We start from the raw sequence: 15,359 nt of genomic DNA on the forward strand, positions 1-15,359 counted from the left end.
CACAGGTGGAGCTTCTTGTCAACCTTTTCCCCGCTGAGTACAAAGGTGTGACTTCTCTAACTTCAGATAGTTCCTCTTTATCCTCTCTATCCCCTCCCCCTTCCCTGTTCTCCCTCTAGTCTTCCTGTCTCCTACTACATTATATCTTTGTCCCGTCCCCTCCTCTGACATCAGTCTGAAGAAGGGTCTCGACCCGAAGCGTCACCCATTCCTTCTCTCCTGAGATGCTGCTTGGCTCGCTGAGTTACTCCAGCATTTTTTTTTGTCTACAAAGGTGTGTATGTACATTGTGGGGCGAATAACCGTGCTATTTAATTTTCGAGTTGTGCAAATGCCCAGTATTTATTCTGTGTCTTTGCTCAATTCCCAAATTGGTTCGTAAATTCTCTCTCAGATTCCACAATTCACCAGTCAGTGGACTGCCCCCAAGTCTGTGATTTATCCCTCAATGTCTGGTTTCTCTCGTGAAAATCAAAGAAAAAATGCGGACGATGTAAATCTGAAAAGAAGCAGAATACTGTAACTGAAATAAAAACTGAAAATGCTGGGGAAAAAAACCCCACAGCAGGTCAGCCAATGGGTGTGGAAAGGTAAAACAGTTAAAGGTAAACTGGTGGAGCTTGCTGCCTCACTGCGCCAGTCATGGGAAGCGAGTTGGTGGAGGTAGCAGAGAAGGTGGGAGGAGAACGGGTGGAACCAGGGAGACTGCGATCGGGTGAAATGATGCCGGAGTTAAGCTCCTTTGCATAATGTGCTGCTGACACGGGTCCAGGGGGTAGACACGGTGGTCCGGGGAGATGCCTTGGCAGGTCAGGATATACTGATGAAAGGAGATGAGAGGAAATGCAGGCAGAAACACACAGCCCCGATAAAGAAGGTCGGAAGAGCGAGTTATCTGACGCTGGTGACTTCATTCGACAGCAACGTGTCCGGGCTGAAGGTGAGATGTTGTTCCTTGAGGTAACTATGTTGCTCGTTGTAACAGTGCGGGGAACCACGGGCAGAGAGGTCGGAGAGGGATGGGGCATTACAGAGGCAGGACACAAAGCTCAAAGTCGCCTCTGGACTGAACGCGGGTGCTCCACAAAGCGATCACGCGATCTGTGTCTTGGTTCCTCAAATGTACAGGGGATTGATTGCATTTTGAACATCAATGCGACTGGATTGGAAGTAGTGCAGGTGAATCCTCGCCTCTTTGGGTCACTGGGTAATGGGAAGAGGTGTTCTATGTGAGCAATAGGCGGGAAGGGAACGATCCCTCGCAGACACTGAACAGTGGAGCAGCAGCCTCCACATTGGATGATTATCCTTCACTATTTCCTCCACTTGCGTAGGATGCACCATCCAATGTGGAGGTTGCTGGGGTGTGGATGAGGACCGGGGCACATCTGTTTTGCGGTGTCCAGAAGAAGAGGCGAGAGCAGGATATGGATGAGACGCGGTCCACTACAGTAGAGAGGAAGCCATGGTTCAAGAAGAAAAGCATTTCAGGGGCACATCTTTCATCATTGGAGCAGTTGTGGGCAAGACAGAGGAACTGGGAGAATGAAGTGGGGTCTTTACAGAAGGCAGGATGGAGGGGGTCCAATCTGAGGGAGGCAGTGGGCTTGTGGTGGATGCTGGTGTCCAGCCGATCACATGATCGAGGAGAGACCAGGAATGGATGAGTGGAGATGGGCCGTGTGAAGGAGAGCAGGGTGGAAACTTGCAGCAAAAGTGACTTCGACGAGTGGAGGAAGCAGGAGTAACGCGGTCCTGGATGTAACGGGGGGGGGGGGTGGCGGGAACAGCCCTGAAACCGTCTCTCACAACAACAACGCAAGCGCGGGAGGAACTCAGTGTGTCTGTGGAAGCAACGCTGCCTAACCCGCTGAGATACTCCAACACTTCGTGTGTGGTTTTTGTTTTGAAAACCAGCATCTGCACTTCCTTGTGTTTCCCACAAGAGGGCGGCGGGGGCTGTGGCAAGAGACTGACACGAACCCTCCCTCTGTGTGAAGTCAGATGTCGGGCTGGACCAGCGGGTTGACCCTGCCAGATGTTTCCGTCTCTTCATGTTAAATTACCCGAGGGAGCTCGGACAGGAGCGGCCGGGGAGGTCCATGAGACCGAGTGCACTCGCTCCAGTGCGCCGGGGTGAAGCCAGAATCCTGGCACGGAGGTCAGGCAATAAATAGACGGGGAGATGCCGGGACTTCCCCTGGAGCGGGGAATTGCAGCCTCGCCCAGCGGACAGGAATGAAGTCAACGGAGAATCCTGCGCTCCCTCAGCACCGCCCCCCTCCCCCAGTGTGGCGCTCCCTCAGCGCCGTCCCTCCCCCAGTGTGGCGCTCCCTCAACGCCGCCCCTCCCCCAGTGTGGCGCTCCCTGGCATTTCACTGCTTGCAGGTCGTCTATTCGCTGTGAAAACTTGAGAAAATAAGACAAGCACGATCGAGCCTTGTACGTACACACCGGCAGGAACGGTTGTGCATGGGGTATAATGTAGGCGACACCATATACGCGGCAGGTGTTGAGATCTTCTGAAGTTGGACCTACTGTAGAAATCTTGATGAATGGTCTGTTAGGGGCTGGAATAAACAGAAATACTGACGGAGGGGGTGTGGACTATTGGCCTTTTCCCACTCTGCAATGTTCCCTGAGTGCAACACCACGACCCTCCCCCCCCCCCCCCCCCCCCCAACACACACACACAATGTGCGGCTCCCTCAACCCTTTAGCAATAAACAAAGTCCCAGAGAAACTCTGAAGAAGGGTGCCCACCCGAAACGTCGCCTGCCCATTCCCTCCACAGATGCTGCCTGACCCGCTGTGTTCCTCCATAACTGTGTTTCGCACAGGATTCCAGCGTTTGCAGTTCCTTGTGTCTCTCTCAGGTCTTTGTCTGAAACGCAAGTAGCCCACGAGTTTCCCTCCAAGCCTCCGTGAGTATTTGTCAGTAACATCGCCCCCGCCCTTGACTACTTCCTTACAATCTACAAGACGACCAATCGGCCAATTGAGCTCGGGCCAATTGAGCTCCCATCAATCCTACCCCAACTCCCCAGGACCGGACTCTTTCACGTCCACAGTGCTGAGCTCAAGGCAAGGGAGACAGGTGATTTAATAGAATGTTATTCAATAGACGAACAATCTTAAAGTATATATTTTAATTTAATTACACAATTTATTAAACGGAATGTAATGAATTAGATATTTTGAACACAGAGTTGATGCAGTCCATTATATTTGATGCTGCCACACGATGGCCTGAGGGCTATGCGAGAGAAAGTTGTCATTTCCTGATGAATTTCGAAATCTGTAGCGAGAGCAGTTGCAGAATCCAAGGGATGAATAGACAGAATGACTCAGCATTTGTCTGCTAACCTGTGCGCTCAGGGTTCACACACTCCTCACTTGGAGTAACCTTTCACCATCTGCAGTTCATCCACGGGTTTCCATTTCTGATTGACGGTGATGATCTGCCCGAGGAGAGAGAAACGGCACGGCGTTAATCGTTCCGCGAGAGAGACGTCGTGGCAGAGATGTACCTAAACAACTGTACTGTCATCGGCAGCGAAACTGCACTGATCCAGAGCGAGAGCCAGTGGGCATTGTCCGGGCTCTACACTGAGGTGGAAGTCGGATGTTTGAAGGAGCGGGTGGGGATTGATGTCCCGCCTGTGTGATTCAAGTCTTCTATCACAGGCACAGACTTTAGACTCAGGAGGGAGGTCGTTCTCTGAACACGAGTGGTGGGTAAATGGAACGAACTGCCAGTGGAGGTAGTTGAGAGATACTATAATAGCGTTTAAAAGACACTTGGACAGGTACATAATATGAAAGGTTTAGAGGGATACGGGTCAAACGTGGGGGCAAGTTCAAATGTGCATCTTGGTCGGCTAGGCCTATTCCTTGGAGCGCAGGAGGCTAAGGGTTGATCTTTCAGAGGTGTGTACAATTATGAGGGGAATTGATAGAGTAAATGCAGGGAATCGAGAGCCAGAGGATATTGGATTAATGTGAGAGGGAAACTTGACAGGCAACTTTTTCACAGTGGGTGGTGGGTATGTGGAATGAACTGCCAGAGGAGGTAGTTGAGGCAGGTACTTTAACAATATTTAAAATACACTTGGCCAGGTACATGATAGGAAAGGTTTAGAGGGATATGGGCCAAACGCGGCCAAATGGGATTAGTTTAGATGGGGCATTTTAGTGGGCATCAGAGATGGCCTGAGGGGGCTATTCCTGCCGTATATCTCTCAGCGAGAACATAGAACACAGCCCGGTAAAGCACAGGAACAGGCCATTCGGCCCACCATGATAGTACATTAACCAGATCAGCAACAATTCGCTGGTGATGTTCAGTTGGCATTTAACTCCCCCACAACAAAATGCTCCCATTGGATATGTATCCTTGTCCCTAACTTCACTGCCGCCACGTTCCAGGTCATTTTGCTTCACCAATTGCTACACGGGCAGGCCGAGGGCCGGAGGACACATTTCCGACCAGTTGACTTTACTTCCCGAGACAGTCAGCGGCCACAATGGAATAAAACAGGCTGGATCACCACTGATTTCGAACGCCACATTTGGATCGGTGACCCACATTTGGAACATTACCCCATCCTCCTCTGGAACCCCCTGTGGACACAGTTCTGACTCACCGATACAGCCCCGCCCCCGTTACTCATGTAGTCGAGTGAACTTCCTTTTCTCTCGCCAACGTAAAAGCAAACCTCACCATTTGCTCGACTCGCTCCGCCTGTCCTCGCCACCCCTTCCTCCCATTGCCATTACTCCCTCGAGTCCTCACTCCTCTCGCCACCGCTCCCGTCTCCTCCCATCCCGCTACCCCCTCGACACCGCGCTCCCCCTCCCATCTCCATACATTCCTCCTGTTGGATGTTAAACTGAAACTGTTTAACTGTGCTCTTATACTGACGTCACTTCCTGTGTACCAGATATAAAATGCATGTGAAAACAAAATAAAAGTCTTCACTTCCGGTTAAAGCAACACCGATGTATGAGTGCATGTGTGTTTATTCCTCCGAAGAATAAAAGACATAATACCGACTATCCTGCCCTTGAGATGCAAACGTCAACACCTCCACCTCCCATCCCCGTTCCTCTCTCTAATCCTCCTCCCCCTCTCTGTCCCCGTTCTATCTTCATCCAACCCCCCCCCCCCATCTTCCCGCTCCTCCCTCCTCATCCCCTTAATCTACCACATCCCTCTTTTGCCCCACCACCCCTACTCCTTCCCCCCTCACCACCACCTCTCCCTTCTCCATCTCCCCGCCCTCCAGCAGCGGCCCCACCCACCCGGTCACTCAAACGTCCGAATGTTGCCCAACACCGCGACCCGCCCGCTCCGGTAATCAGTGACTCAGCCGCTTTCCCGTCAATGGTTATAAAGTCAGAGCGATGAGGTTACCTTCTGGGGTTTGGTCGGGTCTATGTTCTCCCATGGAGTAGGATTGTATGTCTTATTGATTCTAAATAGAGAGAAATTAACCTCAGAAATGTTTTATCATCCAAAAAGTATCCGATCGCACGGCTGGTGTCAAATGCGCTTCACTCATTTGCACAGGCATCCGGACCGCTCGCCGCACACAAACACTACCTGTATACATACACCCACGCACCCATAAACACACACCCTACATACAGACACAAACTGACCCTACCCCCCCCCCCCCCCACACATCCAACAGACACAAACTGACCCTACCCCCCCTCCCCACACACACATCCTAGACACACCCAGACACAAACTGACCCTACCCCCCCCCACACACACATCCTAGACACACCCAGACACAAACTGACCCTAACCCCCCCACACACACATCCTAGACACACCCAGACACAAACTGACCCTACCCCCCCCCCACACACACATCCTAGACACACCCAGACACAAACTGACCCTAACCCCCCCACACACACATCCTAGACACACCCAGACACAAACTGACCCTACCCCCCCCTACATACATCGTAGACACACCCAGACACAAACTGACCCTAACCCCCCCACACACACATCCTAGACACACCCAGACACAAACTGACCCTACCCCCCCCCCCACACACACATCCTAGACACAAACTGACCCTAACCCCCCCACACACACACCCAGACACAAACTGACCCTAACCCCCCCACACACACATCCTACGGACACACCCAGACACAAACTGACCCTAACCCCCCCCCCCCCAACCACACGCCCAGACAAACACACACAGACCGGCAACCCCCAACGCGCACCCCTACAGACAGTATACTCTTGAACACACACAGTGATGCTTGTTGTACTTCAACATCTGCAACAGGTCCCCGGCCCCTGTCTCCCGGCCGGGACCGGACACTTACATGACATCGCTCTTGGTGGCGAGGAAGTAAATGGCGGCGCTGGTGCAGAACGAGGCGGCGGTGGCCATCAGGGCGATCAGGGGGATGAGCTGCGGGACAGACGGCATCGGTCACCACCATGGGCTGCGAACGCGGCACGAGAGCTCTATTGAAAAGCAATGGTTCTAACAGAAGCGGCTGCTCGGCCGCTGCAAAGACCCAACACCCGGAGAAACTCAACAGTCGGGGGAAGACAGGCCGGGAAGTGATAGAGGTGTAGGGAGGTGATAGAGATAGAGCGGTCGGTGGCATAAGGGAGACGGGCTGAGCGGCCATAAGTTGGGGGGGGGGGATGCTGTCGAGTGGTCATGGGGGAAGGGATCATGGCTGATCATCCACAATGAGTACCCCGTGCCTGCATTCTACCCAAATCCCTTGATTTACTTAGCCCAAAGAGCTAAATCTAACTCTCTATGATGGAGGGGACGGGCCGAGCGGTCAGGGGGGATATGGCGATGGACCGAGCGATCGGAGGGAGTGGATGGGGTTACTTCACCTCCTTCCTCCGGCGGAGCAGCGAGAAAAACTTCGTCATCTTCGCAGCGCTTAGTCCCGATGTTACCGGGAAATGAGAAACAAGCGCAGTGTCTGCCCCACAACCGGGCGCTCGCCCCGCCCACTCTCAACACGCCACGCCCACCCCTCTGGTCGTCCCGCCCACTCTCCACACCTCTCCTCGCCCCGCCAACTCTCCATACGCCACGCCCACCCCTCTGGTCGTCCCGCCCACCCTCCACACCCCTCCTCTGCTCGCCCCGCCCACTCTCCACACGCCACGCCCACCCCTCTGGTCGTCCCGCCCACTCTCCACACCCCTCCTCTGCTCGCCCCGCCCACTCCTCTGCCGGCCCCGCCCTCTCCACTCGCCTCGCCCCGCCCATTCTCCACACACCCCGCTCACACTGCTCGCCCCGCCCACTCTCCACATGCCCCTCCCACCCGCCATTCCTTCCCCGCCCACACCACCTGAGTTTAGCAGCGACGAGACTCGGGTCACGTACACAGCAGGCTCGGAGGGCGGAACTACTGGGGCGGGGCAGGGCCGCGGGAGCTAAGGTGGAGGTAATCATAACATAACATAACAAAACTTTATTGTCATTCGGTATAAATACCGAACGAAATTTCAGCAGTCACAAGACACAGCAAAAAAGAAAAGAACACAGGACACACGACCCCAACACAAACATCCATCACAGTGACTCCAAACACCCCCTCACTGTGATGGAGGCAACAAAACTTCCCCTCTCTTCCCCCCCGCACTCACGGACAGGCAGCTCGACCCCTACCGAGGCAACCGACACGCACAGCCCCCGCAAGAGGATGGAAGGCCCCGCGGCCGAGCCGCCCCGGGCAACGAAACGTCCCGCGGCCGCACCGGGCGATGTTAAGTCCAGCGGCCGAGCCGCACCGGGCACCGAAACGTCCCGCGGCCGAGCCGCGCTGGCGATGTTAAGTCCAGCGGCCAAGCCGCGCCGGGCACTGAAACGTCCCGCGGCCGAGCCGCGCTGGCGATGTTAAGTCCAGCGGCCAAGCCGCGCCGGGCACTGAAACGTCCCGCGGCCGAGCCGCGCTGGCGATGTTAAGTCCAGCGGCTAAGCCGCGCCGGGCACTGAAACGTCCCGCGGCAGAGCCGCACCGGGCAGTGAAACGTCCCGCGGCCGATTATTTAGAAGCTGGGTGTCCAATGGCAATAAAGATATATTCTATTGTATTGTACTGTAGATCTCTTTATTTTAAACATTGGTCCTCAAATTATATCTACATCTACGATGGGAAATAAAGGTTCTTACGGAATACCGTATCCATATTCCTCATAATTTCAAACACTTTAAATATGTCCCCTCTTAAGCCGTTCCACTTTAGGGAAAACAGACCCAGCTTCAAAATAAGGGAAGTGGTGATGGAAAAGGAGGGATGAAGGGAAGGTTATGAGGTATGAGAAGCTGGCGAGTACAGGAATGATTTATTCACAAAATGCTGGAGTAACTCAGCAGGTCAGGCAGCATCTCAATGAGATGGGAAGATGGAGGATTATGCAGGGAGGAGGATGTGAACATCGTGGGATAGAGAGAAGGGGTGTACATACTGGTAGGGGACAAAGTTGCAGGAAGGGAAGGGAATATGGAGGAGACATGGAATGGAGATGGAAAGAGGGGAAGTGGTGTGCTGGAATGGAGTGATTTGTGGGGAGAGGAAGGGTGTGTGTAGGGGGCATGGAGAGGGAAGGGTGCTTTGGTGAGCTGAAACCCAAGCTATGATTGTGAGGATCCCAGTAATGGGTTGTGGTTGTCCAACATGGTAAAGTCAATCCCATTCCTTCAGAGACTGGTGTTTAGATTGGCAGTTATTGCTCAGATATAGGTGCACCATCAGAATCATTCTTGTCATTTGCCTGAACCCTCCATCATCATCCTTGAGGACCTCATGTCCCATGGCATCTCCCACCCACCAGAAACGGCAGATCAATGGGATATAGGTGGAACGGAGTCCTCAACATTGTGTCCGGGGTCCCTGGTCTCATGACATCATGCGAAACATAACAAAGGAAACCTCCTTCTAGTTACCACCCACCATTCCCTCTCAATTGCTAAATCAGGGCTCCTCCATTTTAAACAACAAGATTTAGATTTAGGGCTAAGGGAATCAAGGGACATGGGGAAAAAGCCAGAACAGGGTACTGATTTTGGATGATCAGCCATGATCATATTGAATTGCGGTGCTGGCTTGAAGGGCCAAATGGCCTACTCCTGCAACTATTTTCTGTTTCTAAAGCAGCACTGAAATAGCAAAAGTACAGAATGTTGTATCTCTAGGGACTGTCCATCACCAGAAGGAGTTTGTAGCACCATCGCAGACCGAACTGGCAGAGGCATGAAGGACAGAGTAGTCAGAATGAGTCTATAGCAGATGGTGATGATCCGACCTGGCTTTGCCCAATCCTGTCTACCTGTAGTAAATGCATCTGTCCATGCCCACACTGACAGGTTCAATTGACAGAAAGGGAGATTTCACAAATTTTACAATATTTTTATTTTACTAACTCCAGAAAGGCAGTGGAAGTGGTTGGAGTGTTGGATTCAGGGCGAGTGTCCTGCAAGGATTCTGGTGCCAGTTTGAACCATTGCTAGTATGCAAGACCAGTGTCCTGGATGTTTAAGGAACAGCAATGGAGACATCTCAGGACTTGTATGTTGGATGATTTGCAGAGCAATACAAGTGGGTCCTACCATAGCTCTCTACATATAGATATCAGAACATTTTTGTGTTACCTTTCACCTCCATCCACAATCACCTCCATCGGTTACCTTCCTTCAGTACATCAACTGAATTTACTAAACTTCACCTCGTTTTCTGTTTCTTTGTCCAGTTTGGGTTGAATTTGTTCTGTTAAACGTTCCTGCCTTCCTCTTCCTGGTAACTGATGGTCGAGTCCAGCTGGTCTTTCCCTCATTCTTCTCAGAGACTCTATCTCTCTCTCTACACCTTCCTCAAAGTCACAAGCAACTTGCATTTATCATCCATCCCAAACCTTTTTCAAACTCACTTTCCCAGCGCATTGCTCTGCAGATTACATCTCATGTACCATTGTGGAGCCCACACTAAGGTAACTGGAAACTTTTTCGCTAATGAAATGCCTCAAGATCTTCTTTTGTAGACTTCACCCTGCATCCATTGTGTCTCACAGTTGTGCCCAGTAGAACAGGTTTACCAGCCATGGAAAAGATTCTGAGACTCTCAATGTAGACTGCTGCACTCGAAACTCACCATCCTTTCTCGCTTAAATTATCATAACAAATTCCATCACAATTACCACTGCATTCTTTAGATATTTATTATTTTTTTGACAGTTCTATTTTCTACTTTGTAAAGTCACACTTTCAGATTGAAGTACAAAAAGAATTTTGCATTTATACAAAATAAAACATAATAAATCTTTAAGCAGTTTTGATTTTTTTGCCAATGCTGAACCAGTGATTTGGCAAAGGTCAAAGTTACATACTGTGGAATCAATGGTCACATTCCTGGGTTCCTAGCTGAGAACAGGTTGCAGTAAAAGTCAAAGTGCTGGTCAGTTAGTGAAGGTTGAAAACTCTGAAGAGAGTTCATGAAGTGCATTTGTGTCACTGCAGCAGCATCAAGCCCATTTTCTTGTAGAGCCAATAACGCAGCCTGTCAGGAATAAGGGATGAAAATTAAACATCTGACGACTCTGTGATACAGGTTACAGGACACATAGAGGTGCCCCGCACAGCCTGGGCCAGTCTGAGGACATAATCATGCCAACCTGGAGCTGTTGTGTCAGAGAGGGGATGGGCCAGAGGAGGTGGTGGCGGAATAAATGGGACTGAGAGGCAAGGGTATTGAGATCAGGAAGTGGGACTTTCCCCAAGGTTGGCTGGAAGCCCTGAGTGACTGATTACCATGGGAACATTGAAGGAAGAACAAGGAAGTTGAAACCGATAACAACCAAATTCTTGCAACAATTCCAAGAGGTTTAGCAGCAGAGTAATAAACAAATGCAGATTGGAACAAACCGAGTTTGTTCTCAGGTCAGTGCAGCTGGTGTCCATGGCTCTCGGAGATGGGCAGCAGAACCAGCGGATTCTGGCAAAGGATTAATGACCCAGGAAAGTATGTGATTGCGAACTTATGGCTATAGGAAATTTGTACCCAGCAGCACTGCTTTGTCATTACATCTGACCAAGGAACTAAATAATACAGCTGGGTCTACAGCATGGACAGGAAGGGGCAACATAATGTTGCCAGAACTGTAATCCAGAGTGAAAATGAAAATGCCGGTGGAATTCAGTGGGTCTGTGAAGGAAAATGGACAGACAACAATTCGGCCGGGAGTCTTCAGAAGGGTCCCAACCTGAACCTTCGTCTGACTACTTCACTCAACAGATGCTGCCTGACCCACTGAATTCCTCCAGCACTTTGTTGTCTGTTCAATAATCTAGAGGGCTGGACTAATAATCTCATAATGCAGCAGAGAGCATAAATTTATTTTTCATTTTTCTCACAGGATATAATGAGTACAAAGAGCTGATATTTAGTGTCCACCCCTAACCGTGCCTGATCTGAGGAAGCAGTTTAAAGTTATTGGATCTGGATTTGTGGGTGACGGAAAGGGCGAGAACGGCAGACTTTCTCTCAGAAATTAATGAACCAGCCAGGATTACGACAATTTGGTGGTTTCACGATTATCATTCCCGAGATTAATTTAATTCCAGATTCACTTAATTAATTGAAGTTAAATCCCTTGTTGCCATGGAGGGATTCAAAGCATCACACTGGATCAATGGTCTGCACTCCGGCTACCCGTTCAATGATGTAACCACTTCACGGTCATCCTCACCAACTTGTTCTGTACTAAATTCTGGAACGAAAAGCTGGTGATCATGTAACCATGACTGTGTTGCTGCAATGACTCGATGGGCTTGTTGTGGTCAGGGAAGGAAACCTGGTGTCTTTACCCTGCAATACCCACAGCAAAGAAATGGGCCGCAGTGGTGACAAAACATCACATTGACCCCACAAACTGTACTCTGCAGTGGTTGTCTTCTGGAGTCAGTGCATCCAACCTTCCCAGCAATGCCCACATATCCTGTCTAAATAAAGTCGCGCTGCCAAAGGACTGGCACTGGTCTGCGGGGGGCGGACAACTACCTGGCAAACTGTCAGCTCCTGCAGACAACCTGAAGCTTGAGACCACATTTACTGGCTGGAGATTAGGGAATGACACACTGTGCTGCAGAGCCAATATTGGGAGTGAAAGTGGGTGCGAGCAGGAGGTCAGCAATTATTTTCTCAGACCCATGTTGGATAAGAAAAATAATCAAGTGGATAGTAATTAAGACGGCAGATTTATAGTTACAGAACTCAGCAGCCACACAGAGAAGCAATCCACAGATATGCATACCAGGTATGTTCAGGTTAGTTTCAGATTTTCAATCCAGCCATGACAATCCCACGCTGTCAACGCACACTCACCTCCTTGCACAAATTCTGTAAATCTGCTCCAGTAAATCCTGCAGTCACTACTCCTAGCTCCTTCAGGCACACGCCATCCAGTGGCATTTTGGAAGTGCAGATCCTCAGAATGGAAAGTCTTGTCTAATGTGTAATAAATGTTAATTAGTAGCCAAGGAAAACACAGTATAGAGATTATCACAACACAAATTGACCACTATCTAAACAATTTAACTGAAAATTTGATCATCTGATAATTTCTTATTTTTGGAACCTTATTCTTCACAGGTGCTGCTATATTTCTGTGTCAGTGTGAGGTTTGGAAATACTTTATATAAACACAGGACTGTCCTAAGCATGACATACAAACGTGCAAATTAAATGCAGAAGTGTAGTACACCTTTATCCACAGCTCTATGTGTCTTCAAAAAACTCCAATAAATTGGCCACAAATGATTTCTCTTCTCTTCCCTCCCTGTGCTGTTGACCTGATCATCCTGAATTGTTTGCAAGTTCTTTGCTATGACACTTTTAATAATAGCGTTTAACATCTTTCCAATGACAGATGTTAAAAGATGTTTCCTGTTTTCGGTTTCCCTCCCATTTTGAATAAAGTACATTTGCTACTTTCAAAACTAATGCAACCATCCCTGAAATTAGGAAGTTTAGAAAAATTGAAACCAATGGGTCAACCATCTAACCAGCTACTGTTTTTTAAAGGTTTTTCCAGGACACGGTGACCCATACGTCATCATCTCCAACAAGTCGCTCGAATGAATAATTGTTATTTCCCGACTTGCTCACTGTTCCCGATTCCGGAATTCGAGCTATTTCTAGGGTATTATTTAGATCAATAATAGCTGTAATCTGCACTGGTTTATCAAATGGTGGCCACTTCAGCATAACATCCAATGTACAATACGATAGAACTTTATTTATCCCAAGAGGGAAATTGCCAACAGTCATAAAAACACAAAACACATGAAGCATGAAATTAAAGTGACGAGTGGAAAGGCTTGGGGGATGTGCAAAGATTGGGGGGGAGGGGGAGTCAGTCTCAGTCTACCCCACGACAGAACAGGGAGGAGTTGTACAGTTTGATAGCCACAGGGAAGAAGGATCTCCTGTGGCGTACTGTCCTGCATCTTGGAGGAACCAGTCTGTTGCTGAAATACTCCTCAGATTGACCAGTGTGTCATGGATGGGGTGAGCTGTATTGTCCAGGATGCTCCACAGTTTGAGGAGCATCCTCCCCTCCAAGACCACCTCAAATGAATCCAACTCCGCCCCCAGGACAGAGCCAGCCTTCCTGATGAGTTTGATCATGTTGGCGTCCTCAGCCTTCGCCCTGCTACCCCAGCACATGGCAGCGAAGAAGATGGCACTTGCTGCAGTTTTACATTCTGTACTAATATAAATAATGTACTAATACATACTTTGGACCCGCCAACATACTTTGGAGAATTCCATGTTTTAAATAAAAAGTGAGACTGCTTTTACCATTTTTAGCCAATTACAGACAGCGGATCCTTCCCTCATTGCAATCCTATTCAGTACATTGTGAAAGAATCCACTGAAGTCTCCCACTAAGCGTAAGATGGCTGAATGACAAACCTTAGTACAAGAACAGACTCACAGGAGGGCGAGCAAAAGAGCTGACAGCCCGAAGGTGCATCATCAACATCTCATGAACATACTCACCTCTTCATCTGGGGGTGGAACATAGATGATTTGATCGAAGCGGCCAGGTCGCAGTAAAGCATCGTCCAAGAGATCTGGTCGATTCGTAGCAGCAATCACAATGACGTCTTTGTTACAAATTTCCTGAAACTCTATCTGAGGGATAATAACAGTTCAATTAACCTCAAACAATAAATCAGCGTACTGATGAAATATCAATGATTAAAATCTGTCATAAAAATACAAGATTATGCAATTCCTGCCTACAAGATTATTACATTTCGTAAGAGTTTAGGTATAACTTGGATCAAACCATGGGTTTCATGAAGTGTAGATGCCTTTGTTTATAGAGGAGTGAGCACACAAACTTTCTCATTCAATTCTATTTTAAATCACGTGGCCTTTTGTACATTTTTTGGCCTTTTGCTTTGCCGACATGCATGCTATTCACGTGATTATAGATTCATGTTTTAATTCATTTTGGGAATTTTGCTATTGCCGGAATAGCCAGCATTTATTGTCCATATCCCCTTAAGAAAGTGGTGATGTGCCATCTTCTGAAAACTGCTGAGTTCTGGGATTCATACCTAGTAAACAAGTAAGATGGTAATATAGTTCCAAATCAGGATAGTACCCTTGCTGGGGGAAGCCACTGAGCCGCCCCCCTGCTTGTCTGCCGAAAAACCAGAGACTGAGAGGATGGAGCCCAGTGATGACAACAGATGCGACGGGCGAGGTGCAAAGCCGGTGGGAAAGGGAACCGTGGTCTGGCTCACCGCGTACTCAAGGTCGGCTGCAGGAGACACCCCCGGGGCACAAAGGTAAGACAGGCGAGGAGAGGGATGGTGCGTCCAAGGAAGGCGACAGCTTGGGCCTGCAGCAAATTGGGGCTTGCTGGATCGGGCAACGCTCGAGGATTAGAGACAGAACGAGAGTGCGGACTGGACTTTGAAAGGGCGACAAAACATGGAGCATGATACATGCGGGCTCAGTAGACTATTTTTGTACACTTTGCTAATCAGCGTTGTACTGGCAATACTTTACTCGACTGTATGCAAGAAAGGAATTTCACTGTGCATTTGCACATGACAATAAAGCACCATTGAACTGGCATGGTGGTGTTCCACATGCTTTTGCCTGGTGACTCATGCTGCTGGTTTGAGGGGTGATTTAGGATACTCTAGGCAAGTAAATGCAGTACTGTGTACAATGACAGCAGTTGTTCCAGCTTCCTCCCATCAAACAGGTGAATACAACTTGGCTTCACTTTAATACAATGTATTAAATGTCACTTTAATACAAAGTT

The 15,359-nt window shown here is 49.3% G+C and overlaps 2 protein-coding genes across 2 annotated transcripts in view; both read right to left on the minus strand.

The window, feature by feature from the left end:
- Positions 1-3,134: 3,134 nt before the first annotated feature.
- On the minus strand, positions 3,135-7,020 carry coxfal3 (cytochrome c oxidase associated subunit FA4L3). Its single transcript, XM_078427310.1, has 4 exons — positions 6,897-7,020; positions 6,362-6,450; positions 5,417-5,477; positions 3,135-3,461 (listed from the first exon to the last, which is right to left on the minus strand). Exons 1-4 carry the CDS (start codon positions 6,933-6,935, stop codon positions 3,393-3,395), a joined length of 258 nt encoding a protein of 85 aa, XP_078283436.1. The 5' UTR covers positions 6,936-7,020; the 3' UTR covers positions 3,135-3,392.
- Positions 7,021-9,788: 2,768 nt separating this feature from the next.
- The window catches only part of afg2b (AAA ATPase AFG2B), a 10,505-nt gene continuing 4,934 nt past the window's right edge, over positions 9,789-15,359 (minus strand). Inside the window, 3 exon segments of the mRNA XM_078427179.1 lie at positions 9,789-10,570; positions 12,395-12,517; positions 14,075-14,209. Coding sequence (XP_078283305.1) covers positions 10,415-10,570; positions 12,395-12,517; positions 14,075-14,209 — 414 coding nt within the window. The 3' untranslated portion in view covers positions 9,789-10,414.

This window comes from Rhinoraja longicauda, chromosome 33, assembly GCF_053455715.1.
Source record: "Rhinoraja longicauda isolate Sanriku21f chromosome 33, sRhiLon1.1, whole genome shotgun sequence".
Lineage (NCBI taxonomy): Eukaryota > Metazoa > Chordata > Chondrichthyes > Rajiformes > Arhynchobatidae > Rhinoraja > Rhinoraja longicauda.

Excerpts from the sequence above, each read along its gene's own strand:
- coxfal3 (XM_078427310.1), bottom strand. The coding sequence starts at position 6,935 with ATGACGAAGTTTTTCTCGCTGCTCCGCCGGAGGAAGGAG. Across the intron at positions 6,451-6,896 it reads TGCTCCGCCGGAGGAAGGAG|CTCATCCCCCTGATCGCCCT; the intron begins GTGAAGTAACCC and ends TCTGTCCCGCAG. Across the intron at positions 5,478-6,361 it reads GCCACCAAGAGCGATGTCAT|AATCAATAAGACATACAATC; the intron begins GTAAGTGTCCGG and ends CTCTCTATTTAG.